This window comes from Phyllobates terribilis, unplaced genomic scaffold (genome assembly GCF_046119375.1).
Source record: "Phyllobates terribilis strain yellow unplaced genomic scaffold, ASM4611937v1 Scaffold_8__6_contigs__length_399053987, whole genome shotgun sequence".
NCBI lineage: Eukaryota > Metazoa > Chordata > Amphibia > Anura > Dendrobatidae > Phyllobates > Phyllobates terribilis.
The window spans coordinates 144,052,791-144,072,102 of NW_027362768.1; the positions used below are offsets into that span (position 1 = coordinate 144,052,791).

The window sequence follows — 19,312 nt, forward strand, 5'->3', positions numbered from 1 at the left end:
TGCACTGTTTATATGTTTTGCTGGAGCACGAGGCGCTGTGCCATGTGGCGACATTGAATGTCGGATGCTGTGACTGAATGAGAAGTCATCTGGGTGATAGTGGCCAGGCAGATTGGCGAGGTCCAGGAAGGGGTTTTTATTGGCCAAAGGTAGAGCATGTTGGCGTTGATATGCTTCGCAGAGGAGAGCCCACATGAGGAGAAGGTTTGGTGCCATTTTGGGAGCGTACAGACTAAGTGCATGAGCACTAAGGCCTGACTGTTAACGCTATGTGCAGTTTTAGGCCAGGACCTGGTCACCTGAAGAAGCAAAATTGTTTCTTTGTGGCGAAACAAAGGAGACGTAAACCTATGGCTATAAAGGTGATAAACTGGAGGTCAGGCATAGTGGCGGGGAGACCAGTGTACAGCTTATAGGGTCTAGTCGTGTAAGAGGTGGTCCAGCAAGTACTGTGTGTCAAGCGCTGCTGAGAGAAGTGTGAAGGAGACAGAGCCCTACAGAGTAGGGTGTGTGTGAAGGAGACAGAGTCATATAGAGCAGGGTCTTTGTGAAGGAGAAAGAGCCATAGAGAGCAGGGTCTGTGTGAAGGAGACAGAGCCATAGAGAGCAGGGACTGTGTGAAGGAGACTGGGTCCTAGAGAGCAGGTTCTCTGTGAAGGAGACAGGGTCCTAGAGAGCAGGTTCTGTGTGAAGGAGACAGAGTCCTAGAGAGCAGGTTCTGTGTGAATTAGACAGAGTCCTAGTGATCAAGGTCTGTGTGAAGGAGACAGAGTCTTAAAGAGCAGGGTCTGTGTAAATGAGACAGAGTCCTAGAGAGAAGGGTTTGTGTGAAGGAGACAGAGTCCTAGAGAGAAAGGTCTGTGTGTAGGAGAGAGAATCCTATAGAGCAGGGTCTGTGTGAAGGAGAGAGGGTCCTAGAGAGCAGGGTCTGTGTGTGAAGGAGACAGAGCCATAGAGAGTAGTAGGGTCTCTGCGAGGGAATGATAGTGATTCTGAACCTACAAGGGTGGTTGCGATTTTGGTGTGAGACTGAGTGAAGTAACACGGTGTTGTTCTGGTCCCTATGAGAAAAACAGAGACCCGATAAAGATGGTTGTACAAATTGTCCTGGGTTCCTTCGGTTTGGTTTATTTAGCAATGTTTGTCCCTCATGTGAATGTTGAAACCACTTAGTCTATTGTGCCTTTTAAAGTGTCTGCAGCCAATACACACAGTATCTGCCATCGTGTTGAGTAAAGCCGACACCTCCAAATTATGTTGCTATGCAACTGTCCTAGTTTTATAGGGGAACCCACCCATCACCCTAACCCTCCTTGTCTTAGTGACGATGGAGTCTAGTGTTCTATAACTAACTGTGATGGTCACAGATAATTATTAGAAAGGTGTATGGGAGGGAACAAGGAGAGGAGGCTCCATCCATGTAGTCAAAAGCAGTTATGGAAAATGTCTGCCAATTCCGAGCTAAATTATGGATCTTTCTGCTGGAACTAGTGGGAAAAAATGTAGTAACCAGCAGAGAGCAAGGGGTTATGTTGGATTGGGAATATAATTTTGTTAAATTAGCGTTTAAAGGGGAAATGAACATTTTTTATATATATTATAGCCCTTTTCAGTAGTGATGATTCAGGCTTGGACTGGCCCACAGGAGAACAGGTGAATCCTCTGGTGGGCCCCACCACCCTCTTATATGAGCAGTACTTGGCACTATATACGTGAATCCCTATGTACAGACAAAGGCAGCATCTTATTCATTTAACAATCTACCCAGTTCACTGTTATATAAATTTGTGATTGAGAATAATGTCACATTTGCATGAAGCTGAAAAGTGGGGCCCTGGAGCTGGTTACTGATGGGCCATAGCACCCTAGTCCGACACTGGCAATCAAGGTCCTGAGAACCCCATCCTTGACTCAAACCACGGGACTGAATTGTTCAGATTATCCTAGAGCGTCGTATGGGGTCAATAGAAAATATTTGGATTTGTACACAACTCTATTTTGTGCTCCTGCCCCTTTATTTGAGCAAGAGAACCCATCATTTTAAATATTAAATATGGTTTAGAATTTTATTGTAACCGATCCCCTAGTTCTGCATTCATACAAGTGGCCACTATATTACTTCAAAGACAACTTTGGTATATTAGTTGAATGGCACGGTGCCTTGATCAATTCAATTCATGATAATTTCTAACTGGATTGGATTATATTTTAGATTTTTTAGAGATATGAAATAAGATATATGGTATTGGTTACCCTATGCTCCTGCAAGAACACTTTGTAAGATCACCCCCAAATAAACAGAATTTATTTTCCAGTTCACTAAATGTTACATTGACCCAAAACCATTTGGATTCGGTTCTGATACCTATAGCCTCTGGCTTTCCAAAATTGCCGCCCCACAAACAACATTGAGTGACATTAAATTTTTCTAAAAGGTGCGTTAACATGCAGTTTTCACATCAGAACTCCAGGATGGAAATGGTCCAGGAAGTGGCCACATGGTGCTTGGTCCAGTTAGTCAAGCAAGCAAACCTAACAAAAAATTGGATATTTTTCCAATGTATAGGTTGAATATTACATAATAAATAATGAATTTTACAGGTCTTCAAGAGACCCTTACTGCGCCTCTTTTTGCATTTCTGCCTCCAGTGAATATATATATATATATATATATATATATATATATATATAGTGTATATATATTTTGGGGGGGGTTAGGGGTGTGCATACATATATATGTATATATATATTAAATATATATATTAAAATAAAAAAATATAAAATTAAATTAAATATAAATTAATTAATTAAATAAATATAAAATATTTAAAAAAATAATCTATATATATATTAAAACATTTTCCATTGAGCCTAATACGAAAAAATTACAAATACTAAATAGAAAACTTACCCTATTGCTCCAGAGGAAAACCCCTGGAGTTGTCTTCTTCTCCATCTCTACATTGGCCTCTTCTTCTAGGGCAAGTGTGTGAACGATTTCTTCTCCGTAATCGCCTTCGTCTGCTGCAGTTTTGACCGGACCGAGCAGCAAACAGAATGCCCAAAGCAGGACGGAGACACTTAGGATCATGGTGCCACCCTGGACAAGAACAATGGATACAGATATGAAATATCCAAACCTTTGCAGGTGCAAAAAAAAAAAAATAGAATATTATAACAATGTGATATTGGAATAAAACCAATGCCAAGATAGTAAATACTGAAAAAGTACTCACTAAGTTTTCAGTCTGCAGCCTGGTTTTGGGAGGGGAAAAGCAGAATCACACCACCTCTTGTTTCATCGGATGATCCAGTCTGGTTACTGATTACCTGGTTTCGCTGAACCTCATTCCTAGAGTCAAATTACAAAAGAGAAAGGTTGTATGTTTAGGGTTTAATGCCACCCCCTCATAGGACAGGCACAGGACTGAGCATGCAGTGCCCCTCCACTCCCACCAAAAATCATGTTCAAACACAAGCTGGATGCATCTAGTGTATGTGACGGCTCACTCCCACTCCCACACACACAGAACATCTGCCCTCTGATACCACTATATCTTCACCCCTCACATTTTGGGCATTGCTAGCAAAATTTCTCAGTTCCCTGCCCCCTTTTTTAATTCAATCTCCAATTATCTCCCTTGCCCACTGCTTATCATTTGTGCTATTTTAGGAATCATTTTGCATATCCTCCGAAGCTAATTTTTTAAAGCTTTGCCTTTGATCTCTAAATCTCTGCAAATGTTAATTTTGTAGCGCTAGATGATTCTCTAACCGCACTAAATTCTTGTTTTGTCCTTTCCCCTGACACTTCTGCCGCAAGCTGTGCATCCTAAAGACATGGGCATGCTGTACTGACAGATTATGTAACTGGAAGGGAGAAATTATTTGTCTTATTTATTTCATGTTTTTGTTCCATATGTTTTATTCTGTTAGAGTATGCGCCACTAGTATATTTTAATTATAGTTTCATAGTTTTAAGGTTGAAAGAAGGCAAAAATCCCTAGAACCTAACTTGATGATCCAGAGGAAGGCAAAACCCCAGGAGGCAGATGCTAATTGACCTATATTGTATTCAGAACCTGTCATATTGTATTTTTCAAAACAGGCATCCAGGCCCCCCGTAAACTTTTTTTTGGGGTGAATCAACCATTACAACATCGTATGGCACGGAGTTTCATAATCTCACTGCTCTTACAGTAAAGAATCCATAATCTCACTGCTCTTACAGCAAAGAATCCATAATTTCACTGCTCTTATAGTAAAGAATCCTTAGTCCCACTGCCAGCATTTTAAAGAATTGTCATCTGGGACGATGATTAAACCTTCCTTCCTCTAGACGTAGAGGATGCCCCCCCCCCCCCCTTGTCACCATTGCCGTCCTAGGTGTAAAAAGATCATTATAAAGATCTCTGTACTGTCCCTTCATATATTTGTACATTGTAATAAAATTGCCCCTAAACCTTTGTTTCTTATACAGTGGGGAACATAAGTATTTCATACACTGCCGATTTTGCAAGTGTTCCCACCTACAAAGAATGGAGAGGTCTGTATTTTTTATCGTAGGTACACTTCACCTGTGAGGGACAGAATCTAAAAATAAAAAAAAAAAACAGAAAATCACATTGTATGATTTTTTGCATAATTAAATTGTATTTTATTTCATGAAATAAGTATTTGATCACCTACCAACTCTGCACTCATTACCGGTATTAATTGCACCTGTTTGAACCTGTATAAGAAACACCTTTCCACACTCAATCAATCACACTCCAATCTCTCCATTATGGCCAAAACCAAAGAGCTGTCTAAGGACACCAGGGACAAAATTGTAGACCTCCACAAGGCTGGGATGGGCTACAGCACAATAGGCAATCAGCTTGGTGAGAATTCAACAACTGTTGGCACATTTATTAGAAGATGGAAGAAACACAAGATGACTGTCAATTTTCTTCGGTCTGGAGCTCCATGCAAGATCTCACCTCGTGGGGAAAGGATGATTCTGAGAAAGGTCAGGAATTAGCCCAGAACTACACGGGAGGACCTAGTCAATGACCTGAAGAGAGCTGGGACCACTGTCTCAAACATTACTATTAGTAACACACTACACCGTCATGGATAAAAATCCTGCAGGGCACGCAAGCTCCCACGGCTCACACCAGCACATGTACAGGCCTGTTTGAAGTTTGCCAATGACCATCTGAATGATCCAGAGGAGGCATGGGAGAAGGTCATGTGATCAGATGAGACCAAATTAGAACTTTTTGTTATCAACTCCACTCGCAGTGTTTGGAGGAAGAAGAAGGATAAGTACAAACCCAAGAACTCCGTCCCAACTGTGAAGCATGGTGGGGAAACATCATACTTTGAGGGTGATTTTCTGCAAAGGGGACAGGACAACTGTACCGTATTGAAGTGAGGATGGATGGGTTCGTGTATCGCGAGATTTTGGTCAATAACCTCCTTCCCTCAGTAAGAGCATTGAAGATGGGTCGTGACTGGGTCTTCCAGCATGACAATGACTCTAAACACACAGCCAGGGCAACTAAGGAGTGGCTCCGTAAGAAGCATTTCAAGGTCCTGGAGTGGCCTAGCCAGTCTGCAGGCCCGAACCCAATAGAAAATCTTTGGAGGAAGCTGAAACTCAATGTTGACCAGCGACAGGTCCGAACCTGAAAGATCTGGAGAAGATCAATATGGAGGAGTGGGCCAAAAATCCCTGCTGCATTGTGTGCAAACCTGGTCAAGAACTACAGGAAACAACTGACCTCCCTAATTGCAAACAAAGGTTTCTGTACCAAATATTAAGTTCTGTTTTTCTATTGTATCAAATACTTATTTCATGCAATAAAATGCAAATTAATTATGTAAAAAATCATACAATGTGATTTTCTGGATTTTTTTTAAGATTCTGTCCCTCATAGTTAAAGTGTACCTACGATAAAAAAAAATACAGACCTCTCCATTTTTTGTAGGTGGGAAAACTTGCAAAATCAGCAGTGTATCAAATACTTATTTTTTATTTTTCCCACTGTAACTGCATAACCCCAAGTTTGATAGCTGGTCTTGGTATTACAGTTCACCCATTCCCTTAACAACCTTGGTCGCTCTTCTCTGCTCCCTCTATAGTTCAGCGATGTCCTTCTGTTACACTGGAGACCAAAATTGTACACAGTATTTAAATGTGGCCGCACTAGTGACCTTCATGGAGGAAAACTATGTTCTTGTCATAAGCGTCTAAGCATCTTTTAATGCATCCTATTTTTTTTATTTGCCTTGGCAGCAGCTGCCTGGCACTGGTCACTAGAGTTGAATTTGTTGTCCACCTATACACCCAAATCTTTTTCTTATTTCAGTGAGTTTTATCCACTGTTGTACTATTTAGAACATAATTGTACATTTTGTTTTCTTGGTCCAAGTGCATAACCTTACATTTATCTAAATTAAACTTCAATCACTATTTAATGATCCACACCTTCAGATTTCCTAAATTCCTCTGTCATATTAAATTATACTCCTCCGTGTTGATTTCCTTGCAGAGCTTAGTATCATCTGAAAATATTGAAAATCTTCTATTAACAAGGTCGCTAATAAATATATTAAAAAGAAGAGGGCCCAGTTCTGACCCCTGGTCTAACCACTGTTATAAAAGTCCAAAGAGACAACATCCACAACCTTACATTGCAATACAGCCTTCACCACACTTCTATAGTTGTAATGATTATTTGACCACTGGGTGGCACTGTTCCCTTAATACATTTTCTCTTGGCTTTTAATATATACAAAAAAACATGCCAGTCTAAAGAGATCACAGCAATTAGCTTTGTAAAAATTACATATGAAATCATTAGTAATATAAAAAAAAAAACTTCGGGGACCAGTAAGTGAATTTAATATGTACATTCTCCTATCCAATTTTGATCTGTTCACATTTAAAGGGATATTATGAGTAGCACAAATTAACTTTCTAGGGAATTAAACAATTAGGGTTTGGATCTGGCAAAAAGTAAAATCTGCAATGGGGTTTAATGTTTCTTTGCTTTTGTGTAGGTTTCCTCAATGTGCCCTTGTTCCTATGGGAAATTAGAAATATAGATTCTTAAAGGGGTTTTCTGGGATCAGAAAACTGGTTGCTTATTTTTAGGATAGTCCATCAATATTATATTAGTGGAGGTCCAACTCTTGGTATCCGCATCAATCAGATATTTGAAGGGACTGTGATCCCTATAAACGAATGACTGTAATCACTGAAGAGGCACCAACACTTACCATGCTCTGCAGACTCATAACGGGACTCTGTCAGCATAGAACAACTGTTCAAAGCAAGTACAGGTGCTCGGTTCTTCACGGCAGCGCCAATCATTTAAATGCACCTTCCCAGTCATTATTTTTCCTCTATCTCCACTCTTTTATGACTCTATTAAGCCAGAGCTGTCAATCAAAGATGAGGAGGGGTGGACATAGAGGGAAAACAATCAGGTGGGAAGGTGCAATTAAATTATTGGCTCCGCCATGAAGAACTGAGCGGCGGGACTTCGTTTAAACATTCATTCTGTGCTGACAGAGTCCCTTTAATAATTTAATTGCCTTGTTTACCTGCACACCATCAACACACTGGCGACTGTGCTGGGTATTGCAACAGCTTCCCATTGAAGTGAATGGAACGACAATCCAATTTCCAGCACAGTCGCTACTACATAGATAAACAGAGTAATGTGGACCCTTCTAACAGCTGATTGACAGAGTTGTTAAGAATTGCACCTCCACCAATCTTATATGGATGGGCTATCCTCAGTAGCATACATTAGCTACCAGGGGGGCAGCGGGTGTGGTCGTCCCAGGCCCCGTGCTCAGGCCCGCCCACCCAGAGCTACGCTACTTTTAACTGCATCGGCACACGCAGGGCACCAATACAGTTAAGCACTGCGGCAGAGCAGAGAGACACGATTTCCCTGCAGTCTACAGAACGGCAGGTCCAGAGCTGAGCGATGCGAGGATGTGAGTCCCAGAGCAATGACATCCCCGCATTCTGCCCGGAACCTGGCACTGTCTGCTACTGGACTCACTGGGGTAAGGTGAGTATATGATATTTATTTTTTTTCTTTTAAAATTGTGTTATGACCATAAAGTGTGGGGGCCCCACAAAAATAGTGGGGGCTACTAACGGGGCCTCCATAAATAGTGGGGGCTACTAAGGGATCACCCATAAATAGTAGGGGCTACTAAGGGGGCCCCCATAAATAGTGTGGCTACGAAGGGTGGGCTATCATATACAGTCAGGTTGGATGGTGAACGTTGGTGGACAGCCATCTTCAGGTCTCTCCAGAGATGCTCAATTGAGTTTAGGACAGGGCTCTGGCTGCGCCAGTCAAGAATGGTCGCAGAGTTGTTCTGAAGCCACTTCTTTGTTATTTTAGATGTGTGCTTAGGGTCATTGTCTTGCTGGAAGGTGAACCTTCGGCCAAGTCTGAGGTCCGGAGCACTCTGGAAGAGGCTTTCATAGTAACATAGTAACATAGGTTTTAAGGTTGAAGGAAGACTAAGTCCATCTAGTTCAACCCATAGCCTAACATGTTGATCCAGGATATCTCTGTACCTGGCCTCATTCATGTTTCCTGAAATTGCAACCAATCGTCCTGTCCCTGAAGCTGAAAAACACCCCCATAGCATGATGCTGCCACCACCATGTTTCACTGTTGGTATTGTATTGGGCAGGTGATGAGCAGTGCCTGGTTTTCTCCACACATACCGCTTAGAATTATCACCAAAAAGTTCAATCTTCGTCTCATCAGACCAGAGAATCTTATTTCTCATAGTCTGGGAGTCCTTCATGCGTTTTTGAGCAAGCTGTATGCGGGCTCTAATATGTCTTGCACTGAGGAGAGGCTTCCGTCGGGCCACTCTGCCATAAAGGCCCAACTGGTAGAGGGCTGCAGTGATAGCTGACTTTGTGGAACTTTCTCCCATCTCCCTACTGCATCTCTGGAGCTCAGACACAATGATCTTGGGGTTCTTCTTTACCTCTCTCACCAAGGCTCTTCTCCCGCAATTGCTCAGTTTGGCTGGACGGCCAGGTCTAGGAAGACTTCTCGTGGTCCCAAACTTCTTACATTTAAGTATTATGGAGGCAGGGGCATACATAGAAGTCATGGGGCCCATAGCAGAAGCTCTAATTGCCCCCCCCCCCCCTACAAAAAAAAAATATTTGTCAGTGTCACAGAAGAGCAGAACTCATAACTTTCCAGCCTTTACATAGTAATTTACCTCCTTCTGAAGTCGTAGATCCCTCCTTCATTGCCCCCATAAAGTATGATGCCAACAAAAGTGCCCCCCAAACAGTATGATACCCCTATGGTGCATTCCTCCACATGCACAGTATAATAACACTATTGTACCCCACTTCAACTCCCACGGCAAAGTATGGTGACCCTAACACAGTATAATCCCCCAACTGTGAACCCCACAGAGCCCTCCATACACTCTCATGGCCCCACACAGCCCTCCAAACAGTATAATGGCCCCTACACAGCCCTCCAAACAGTATAATGACCCCACATAAACATTCACACTGTATAATTGCTTTCATGCAGTATAATGGCCCCCCACATAGCCCTCAAAATATTATAATGGCCCCAAATAGCCTTCCATATAGCATAATGCACCACCAATAATCTATCATATAGTATAATGCGCCCCCATAATCCTCCATATGGTATAATGCTCCCCACATAAACCTCCATATAGTATAATCCACCCCCCATAATCCTCCATATAGTATAATGAACTTCCCATGGTCCTCCATAGAATATAATTCACTCCCCATAGTCCTCCATACAGTATATTACACACCCCATAGGGTAAAATGCAGCCCCCATATAGTATAATGCACGCCACAGTCCTGCGGTATTATGGGCACCACGTACTCACTGATTTTAAAATACCGTATATTTTAAATAAGCCGACGCGAATATAAGCCGAGGCCCCTAATTTTACCACATAAAAATGGGAAAACCTATTGACTTGAGTATAAGCCTAGGGTGGGAAGTGCAGCAGCTACTGGTAAATTTCCCCATCCTCGTATGTGTGGCCCCCTCAATCCCACAATCCCTGGTATGTGTGGCCCCCACAATCCCTGGTAAGTGCGGCCCCCACAATCCCCAAATCCTGGTATGTGTGGCCTCCTCAATCCCCCAATTCTGGTATGTGTGGCCTCCTCAATCCCCCATTCCTGGTATGTGTGGCCTCCTCAATCCCCCATTCCTGGTATGTGTGGCCTCCTCAATCCCCCAATCCTGGTATGTGTGGCCTCCTCAATCCCCCAATCCTGGTATGTGTGGCCTCCTCAATCCCCCATTCCTGGTATGTGTGGCCTCCTCAATCCCCTAATCCCTGGTATGTGTGGCCTCCTCAATCCCCAAATCCTGGTAAGTGTGGCCTCCTCAATCCAAGTATCCTGGTATGTGTGGCCTCCTCAATCCAAGTATCCTGGTATGTGTGGCCTCCTCAATCCCCCATTCCTGGTATGTGTGGCCTCCTCAATCCCCTAATCCTGGTATGTGTGGCCTCCTCAATCCCCCAATCCTGGTATGTGTGGCCTCCTCAATCCCCCAATCCTGGTATGTGTGGCCTCCTCAATCCCCCAATCCTGGTATGTGTGGCCTCCTCAATCCCCCAATCCTGGTATGTGTGGCCTCCTCAATCCCCCAATCCTGGTATGTGTGGCTGTTATGATCTGCTACAGGGACTAAGGAAAGACAGGAGAACTGTCCCTACAATAGAACTAAACTAGATCCCTACGATGTAACGGGGAACCTGATCCTGCGGTCAGACCCGCTAAAGTCCTCGGCTAGTCTGAACGAAGACCTATAGATGTGAGGGAGGGATCCCTACAAGAACTAGGGACTGGGATAAGTTTGGACACCTCCTAGCAGAAATAGTAGCAGTCAAAGACAAACACACAACAAAAAGCATAGAGGTCAGAAGACCTAGCAAAACTAACAGAGAACGGCAACAGAGCACCAAGCTAGCTCAAGAGTAGTAAATACAATGAAGTCCAGCAAGACCAGGAGGGCGGAGCCGGATTAAATAGGCAAAAATGGTCATGTGACCAGCAAACTAAAAAAAAACTAACAGGAGAGTTCTAACAGTACCCCCTCTTCTAAGAGGATCCTCCGGATCCCCTAGGCCCAGGCTTACCAGGAAACCTCCTGTGAAACGCTCTGACAAGTCTGGAAGCAGAAACATCATCCGCCCTCACCCATGAGTTATCCTCAGGTCCGAAACCCTTCCAAGCGACGAGATACTGCAAACTCCCTCTATACCGTCTAGAATTTAGGATGCGGGAAATTTCATATTCCCCGTCCTCCACCACCGGAGGAACAGTGGCAGAGGCGTCACCATCAGACACATCAGCTTTTTTCAACAGAGAAACATGAAACACCGGGTTAATCTTCCAGGACGTAGGAACCTCCAACCTAACAGCAGATTGGTTAACTATCTGAAGCACCTTAAAGGGCCCTACGAACCTGGGACCCAATTTTTTAGAAGGAATCCTCAATCGCAGATTCTTAGAGGACAACCAAACCATGTCACCAACAGCAAACAAAACCTCTTGCCGTTTCCTATCAAAGTACCTCTTAGATTTTTTGTTAGCCTCCTGAAGATTACCACGCACATCCGTCCAAACTCTCTCCAAATCACCGGAAAAACTCTCCTCCTCAGGCACAGCCGAAACCAATTTGGAGAATGACCCAAAAGACGGATGTCTCCCAGAACAACAAAAAAAAGGAGAACACCCAGCAGAAGAGGATGTATGGTTGTTAAGAGCAAATTCAGCAAGTGGCAGAAACTCAGACCACCCCTCTTGATTGTCTGCCACAAAACAACGCAAGAACTGCTCAACATCCTGGTTCTTCCTTTCTGTCTGGCCATTAGACTCAGGATGATATCCAGATGAAAACGACAAATGAACTCCCAACCTGTCACAAAAGGCACGCCAAAAACGAGCCACGAACTGAGGTCCCCTATCAGAAACAATGTCAGTAGGAACACCATGTAGTCTGACAATTTCCTTGACAAAGGCCTTAGCGAGTGTCTTAGCGCAAGGCAGTTTGATGAAGGGAACCAAGTGACACATCTTGCTAAAACGGTCCACGACCACCCAGATGACCGTGAAACCTTCAGAGGGGGGAAGGTCAGTTATAAAGTCCATAGCCAGATGTGTCCAAGGTGCACTAGGAACCTCCAGAGGGCAAAGCAACCCCGCAGCAGGAGCATGCGAAGACTTGGATCTAGCACACACAGTACATTGGCGCACCCACTTAATGACTTCCTTCTGCCATCCAGGCCACCAAAAACTGCGACCCACAAGTCTCTTGGTCTCAGAAATTCCTGGATGACGTGCCAACCGAGACTCATGACACTCAACAAACAAATCTCTCCTAAAGGTCCTAGGCACAAACAACCTCCCATGGGGAGTGTTAGATGGGGCATTCTCCTGAGCTTTAAGAATCTCATCCTCCAAAACGGAGTCCAAAGCAGCAATCACAACACCTTCTTGTAAAATGCTCTCCTCTTCCTCCTCAACACCGACCATGGGAGAAAAGCTGCGAGACAAAGCATCCGCTTTAACATTCTTGGTACCCGGGATGTAAGTAACGGAAAAATTAAACCGCGAGAAAAAAAGTGCCCACCTAGCCTGACTAGCAAAAAGAACTTCGGCACTCCATACATGAAAATATAAGAAATATTGTATCTAGACTAATGTCATTTTGAAAAATGAAGTTTTTTTGCGCATAATTTGGCCAATTTATGTGTGCCCATCAACCACGACAAGGTCACCTTCGTATGATGGGAAACTACGCTATGCTACCACTGGATATGCCACTCTTGGGCTGTAAGCCTGTATGGACAATATGTCTCTGCTTGGGCTTTTAACCTACAATGTATGGGCTGGTAGAGCTAGTTAAAACCACCTGTGACTGAATGGGAGGGACACATGGTCAGAAAAAAGGCTGTCAAACTTCTAATAGTGTGAACACGTACCTGCTGCAATGCTCCAGGAGCGGGATCCCAAAAATGATTAATAGAAAAAAGAGAGGGGTCGCTCACTGGTCTATTCGGGTGCTCTGAAGAAAAGAGTAATCTCAATAGCAAAAAGAACTTCGGCACTCCATACATGAAAATATAAGAAATATTGTATCTAGACTAATGTCATTTTGAAAAATTAAGGTTTTTTGCGCATAATTTGGCCAATTTATGTGTGCCCATCAACCATGACAAGGTCACCTTGTCAAGCAGAGACATATTGTCCATACAGGCTTACAGCCCAAGAGTGGCATATCCAGTGGTAGCATAGCGTAGTTTCCCATCATACGAAGGTGACCTTGTCGTGGTTGATGGGCACACATAAATTGGCCAAATTATGCGCAAAAAACCTTCATTTTTCAAAATGACATTAGTCTAGATACAATATTTCTTATATTTTCATGTATGGAGTGCCGAAGTTCTTTTTGCTATTGAGATTACTCTTTTCTTCAGAGCACCCGAATAGACCAGTGAGCGACCCCTCACCTAGCCTGACTGGCATTCAAGCGCTTGGCAGCATCAAGATAGATCAGATTTTTATGATCAGTGAAAACCTGAATGGGAAATTCAGCACCTTCCAAGAGATGACGCCAGTGTTCAAATGCGAGTTTAATCGCCAGCAATTCCCGATTACCAATATCGTAATTAAGTTCAGTCTCAGAAAACTTTTTTGAAAAAAAAGCACAGGGATGTACTCCATCCTTGTTTTCCTGAGACAACACCGCACCGACCCCCACCGAAGAAGCATCAACCTCAACCAAAAACGGCTTAGTCACATCAGGCTGCATAAGGATGGGAGCAGAGCTGAACCTCTCCTTTAGAAACACAAAAGCTTCAATGGCGTCAGAAGTCCACTGAACAGCATTAGCACCTTTCCTGGTGAGATCGGTCAGTGGTTTGACAATAATAGAAAATTTTTTATGAATTTTCTGTAATAATTGGCGAAACCTAAAAACCTCTGTATCGATTTCAAACCAATAGGCCTAGGCCATTCCTGCACAGCTTGAACTTTAACCGGGTCCATCTCAAAGCCCTCGCTGGAGATAATGTAGCCCAAAAAACTAATTCTCTGTACAGCGAACTCACATTTCTCCAGCTTAGCAAAAAGCGAATTGTCCATTAATAACTGTAATACCTCACGCACGCTCCGCCAATGAGACTCCAGATCCGGCGAATAAATCAAAATGTCATCCAAATACACAACCACATTTTTGCCGATCAAAGGTCTAAGGATGTCATTAATAAGATTCTGAAAAAATGCTGGAGCATTGGTAAGACCAAAAGGCATAACCAGATTCTCAAAATGACCCACAGGAGTGTTAAAAGCAGTCTTCCATTCATCACCCTCCTTCATGTGCAACAGATTGTATGCCCCCCAGAGATCAATTTTAGAGAACCACTTGGCCCCCACTAACTGGTTAAATAAATCAGGAATCAATGGCAGTGGGTAAGGATTGCGTACAGTAATTTTATTAATCTCACGAAATTCCAGACAAGGACGTAAACCGCCATCTTTTTTTTTTTACAAAAAAAAAATCCAACAGCCACAGGAGACTTGGAAGGCCTAATGTGACCGGCGGCCAAGCTTGTCTGTATGTATTCCTCCAAAGCCTTTCTCTCAGGAATAGTCAGATTAAATAAACGACTTTTAGGAAGAGTCGCTCCAGGGACAAATTCAATGGTACAATCATAGTCTCTATGGGGAGGCAAAATTTGTGACTCCTCCTCAGAAAAAACGCTCCAAAAATCCTGAATAGGTACAGGCAATTCCCCTTTATCCACAGCAGCAATACGTCCGTTACAACACTTGTCATAACACTTAGGGCTCCAGGACTTAATTTCATTGGTAGACCAATCCAGTACAGGATTGTGCAATTTTAACCAGGGTAACCCCAATATTACTGGAGAAGGCAAATTATCCAATACCACCAAATCCAAATTTTCTTGGTGAATACCATTAATAGTGAGGGGAAATTCACAGACCTTATGAGTAACACTCTTAAAGGGAGAGCCATCAACAGAAACCACAGCAATAGGGGATGACAAAGTTTTAGGTTCTAATCTAAGTTTTTCCAAGAATCCCCCATCAATCACATTCAGAGTAGAACCACAATCCACAAATACCCGAAATTCAATTAATTCATCCTGAGCAGCGGTAGTAGCAGATAGGAATACTCCCTTAGAATTTAAACAGGCAATACGGGCATAACTGACCATTTTTTTTTCTTTCTTCAAACGAAGCACACAGTTCTTAATAAAATGACCAGAATTTCCGCAATAGAAACACAAACCTCCGGAAAGCCTGCAATCTTTTTCCTAAGAGCGGGGTGCCATCACCCCAATCTCCATCGGCTCTCCATTGTCAGCACAGACCCTCTCAAGACTCGGAGCTGACATAGCAGAGGATTTGCTCTCATTAACCCTTGCACGCAGTCTCCTGTCCACCCGTATAGCTAATTGCATTGCCTCCTGCAAGTTTCCAGGTGTGGGATAAGCAATCAGTAAATCCTTAACCCTTTCACCTAGCCCTGCAAGAAACAAGCTTTTCAAAGCTGAATCGTTCCACCCCACCTGGGCAGACCACCGACGGAAGTGAGAACAATATTTTTCCACATTACCTGATCCCTGCCTCAAACGTCTCAATTCAGACTCAGCAGATGAGACACGATCAGGATCATCGTACAACAAACCCAAAGCAGAAAAAAAACTATCCACTGATCTAAAGCACGGATCACTAGGTTGGAGAGAGAAGGCCCATCCCTGAGGATCTTTGCGCAAAAGTGACATTATGAACCCTATGCGCTGTGATTCATCACCAGAGGATCCGGGTCTCAAACGAAAATACAATAAACAAGCATTTTTAAAAGAAAAAAAATCTTGTTGTTCGCCAAAAAATAAATCAGGCAGACGTACCTTTGGTTCCACAAAATGTGCTCCAGAACAGCTACTCACGTGTTGTTGGAGCTTGGCCACCTCCAGAGAGAGTCCCTGCAAGCGTTGAGCCAAATCTTGAACCGAGACCATGATGGAAAACTGGAGGTCTTTCCTTAGAGAATTTTTTTTTTTTTTCTTTTAGGGCTGGACTTACTGTTGTGATCTGCTACAGGGACTAAGGAAAGACAGGAGAACTGTCCCTACAATAGAACTAAACTAGATCCCTACGATGTAACGGGGAACCTGATCCTGCAATCAGACCCGCTAAAGTCCTCGGCTAGTCTGAACGAAGACCTATAGATGTGAGGGAGGGATCCCTACAAGAACTAGGGACTGGGATAAGTTTGGACACCTCCTAGCAGAAATAGTAGCAGTCAAAGGAGAAACAGGAGAGTTCTAACAGTGGCCTCCTCAATCCCCCAATCCTGGTATGTGTGGCCTCCTCAATCCCCCATTCCTGGTATGTGTGGCCTCCTCAATCCCCCAATCCTGGTATGTGTGGCCTCCTCAATCCCCTAATCCCTGGTATGTGTGGCCTCCTCAATCCCCAAATCCTGGTAAGTGTGGCCTCCTCAGTCCCCCATTCCTGGTATGTGTGGCCTCCTCAATCCCCCATTCCTGGTATGTGTGGCCTCCTCAATCCCCCATTCCTGGTATGTGTGGCCTCCTCAATCCCCCATTCCTGGTATGTGTGGCCTCCCCAATCCAAGTATCCTGGTATGTGTGGCCTCCTCAATCCCCCATTCCTGGTATGTGTGGCCTCCTCAATCCCCCAATCCTGGTATGTGTGGCCTCCTCAATCCCCCAATCCTGGTATGTGTGGCCTTCTCAATACCCCATTCCTGGTATGTGTGGCCTACTTAACCCCCAAATCCTGGTATGTGTGGCCTCCTCAATCCCCCATTCCTGGTATGTGTGGCCTCCTCAATCCCCCATTCCTGGTATGTGTGGCCTCCTCAATCCAAGTATCGTGGTATGTGTGGCCTCCTCAATCCCCTAATCCCTGGTATGTGTGGCCTCCTCAATCCCCAAATCCTGGTAAGTGTGGCCTCCTCAATCCCCCATTCCTGGTATGTGTGGCCTCCTCAATCCCCCATTCCTGGTATGTGTGGCCTTCTCAATCCAAGTATCCTGGTATGTGTGGCCTCCTCAATCCCTCATTCCTGGTATGTGTGGCCTCCTCAATCCCCCATTCCTGGTATGTGTGGCCTCCTCAATCCAAGTATCCTGGTATGTGTGGCCTCCTCAACCCCCCAATCACTGCACACAAAACAATAAACACTTATACTCACCTTCCTTCCTCACCTCTGCTCCAGCGCTGCATCTGTCTGCTGCAGCTCATGTTGGCATCGGCACATTCACTCCTCTGCACTGACAGCAGGAGCTGGGGCTCAGCGCTCCTCCGTGCCCGCTACTAAAGAGAATGAATATTCCGTCTTCTCCACGCCCATGGGAGTGGAGAAGAGGGAATATTCATGTGCCTTTAGCAGCGGGGACACGTGGTGGCTGCAGCTGCCGGCTACTGCATGTGCACCGCTCGTCCACTGCGCAACCCGCTCCTCTGCCGCCGCAACCTCCTACTCACCTATCCTCCTCGTTCCCACGCTGCTTGGGGCCCTCACGGGCCCCCTCCGGCCACGGGCCCCATAGCAGTGGCGTGGTCTGCTGCCATTGGCGGTACGCCACTGTATGGAGGCCAATGTGCTCTTAGGAACCTTGAGTAATGCCTTGGCCACATCTGTGCCTTGTCACAATTCTGACTCTGAGCTCCTTGGGCAGCTCCTTTGAGCTCATGATTCTCATTTGATCTGACATGCACTGTGAACTGTGAGGTCTTATATAGACAGGTGTGTGCCTTTCCAAATCAAGTCCTATCAGTTTAATTAAACACAGCTGGACTCCATTGAAGGAGTAGAACCATCTCAAGGAGGATCACAAGGAAATGGACAGCATGTGACTTAAATATGAGTGTCTGAGCAAAGGGTCTGAATACTTATGACCATGTGATAGTTCAGTTTTTATTTTTTAATAAATGTGCAAAAATGTATACATTTCTGTTTTTTTTTTCAGTCAAGATGGGGTGCATGGTGTACTTTAATGAGAAAAAAATGAACTTTTTAGAATTTACCAAATGGCTGCAATGAAACAAAGAGTGAAAAATGTAAAGGGGTCTGAATACTTTCCGCACCCACTGTACAGTGGGGGCTACTAAGGGGGCTATCATAGAGTGTAGGGGTTACTAAGGGGGCCATGACAGTGTGGGGGCTACTAAGGGGGCCATGACACAGTGTGGGGTCTGCTAAGAGGGCCATAACATAGTGTAGGGGCTACTAAGGGGGCCATGATACAGTGTGGGATCTACTAAGAGGGCCATGACACAGTGTGGGGGCTACTAAGGGGGCCATGATACAGTGTGGGGGCTACTAAAGTGGCCATGATACAGAGTGGGGGTAACTGAGGGAGTCATTATACAGTGTGAGGGTGGCTAATGGTGTCATGACAGTGTAGGGGCTAGTGAAGAGCCATGATACAGAGTGGGGGCTACTTAAGGGGCCATTAAACAGTGAGGGGGTCATCATACAGTGTGGGGGCTACTGAAGAGAACATTATACAGTGTGGGAACTACTGTGAGGGCCATCATACGGTAAGGGGGCCATCATACAGTGTGGGAGCTAATGTGGGGACTTTATACAGTGTGGGTGCCATCATACATTGTCTTTGCATCTTTGTTGTAATCTGTGCAAACGAGTCCTGGTTGGGAGAAATTGTCATGTCGGTCTGGGCAAGATGTACAGTGGTGGCCAAAAGTATTGGCACCCCTGCAATTCTGTCAGATAATACTCAGTTTCTTCCTGAAAATGATTGCAATCACAAATTCTTTGGTCTTATTATCTTCATTTAATTTGCTTGCAAGGAAAAAAACACAAAAGAGAATGAAGCAAAAATCAAATCATTGATCATTTCACACAAAACTCCAAAAAAGGGCCAGACAAAAGTATTGGCACCCTCAGCCTAATACTTGGTTGCACAACCTTTAGCCAAAATAACTGCGAACAACCGCTTCCGGTAACCATCAATGAGTTTCTTACAATGCTCTGCTGGAATCGTAGACCATTCTTCTTTGGCAAACTGCTACAGGTCCCTGATATTTGAAGGGTGCCTTCTCCAAACTGCCATTTTGAGATCTCTCCACAGGTGTTCTATGGGATTCAGGTCTGGACTCATTGCTGGCCACCATAGAAGTCTCCAGTGCTTTCTCTCAAACCATTTTATAGTGCTTTTGGAAGTGTGT

At 44.2% G+C, this 19,312-nt stretch overlaps 1 protein-coding gene across 4 annotated transcripts in view; it reads right to left on the minus strand.

The window, feature by feature from the left end:
- The window catches only part of PCSK9 (proprotein convertase subtilisin/kexin type 9), an 87,153-nt gene that overhangs the window by 12,038 nt on the left and 55,803 nt on the right, over positions 1–19,312 (minus strand). For 2 of the 4 annotated variants that reach the window (XM_073643404.1, XM_073643408.1), the window contains exons 2-3: positions 3,237–3,352; positions 2,912–3,100 (exon numbers count right to left, since the gene is read on the minus strand). In XM_073643404.1, coding sequence (XP_073499505.1) covers positions 2,912–3,091 — 180 coding nt within the window. In that variant the 5' untranslated portion in view covers positions 3,092–3,100; positions 3,237–3,352. Of the gene's footprint in view, positions 1–2,911; positions 3,101–3,236; positions 3,353–3,456; positions 3,476–9,021; positions 9,195–19,312 lie in introns of those variants that run through there. The other 2 variants (XM_073643405.1, XM_073643406.1) reach the window with 2 other exon arrangements.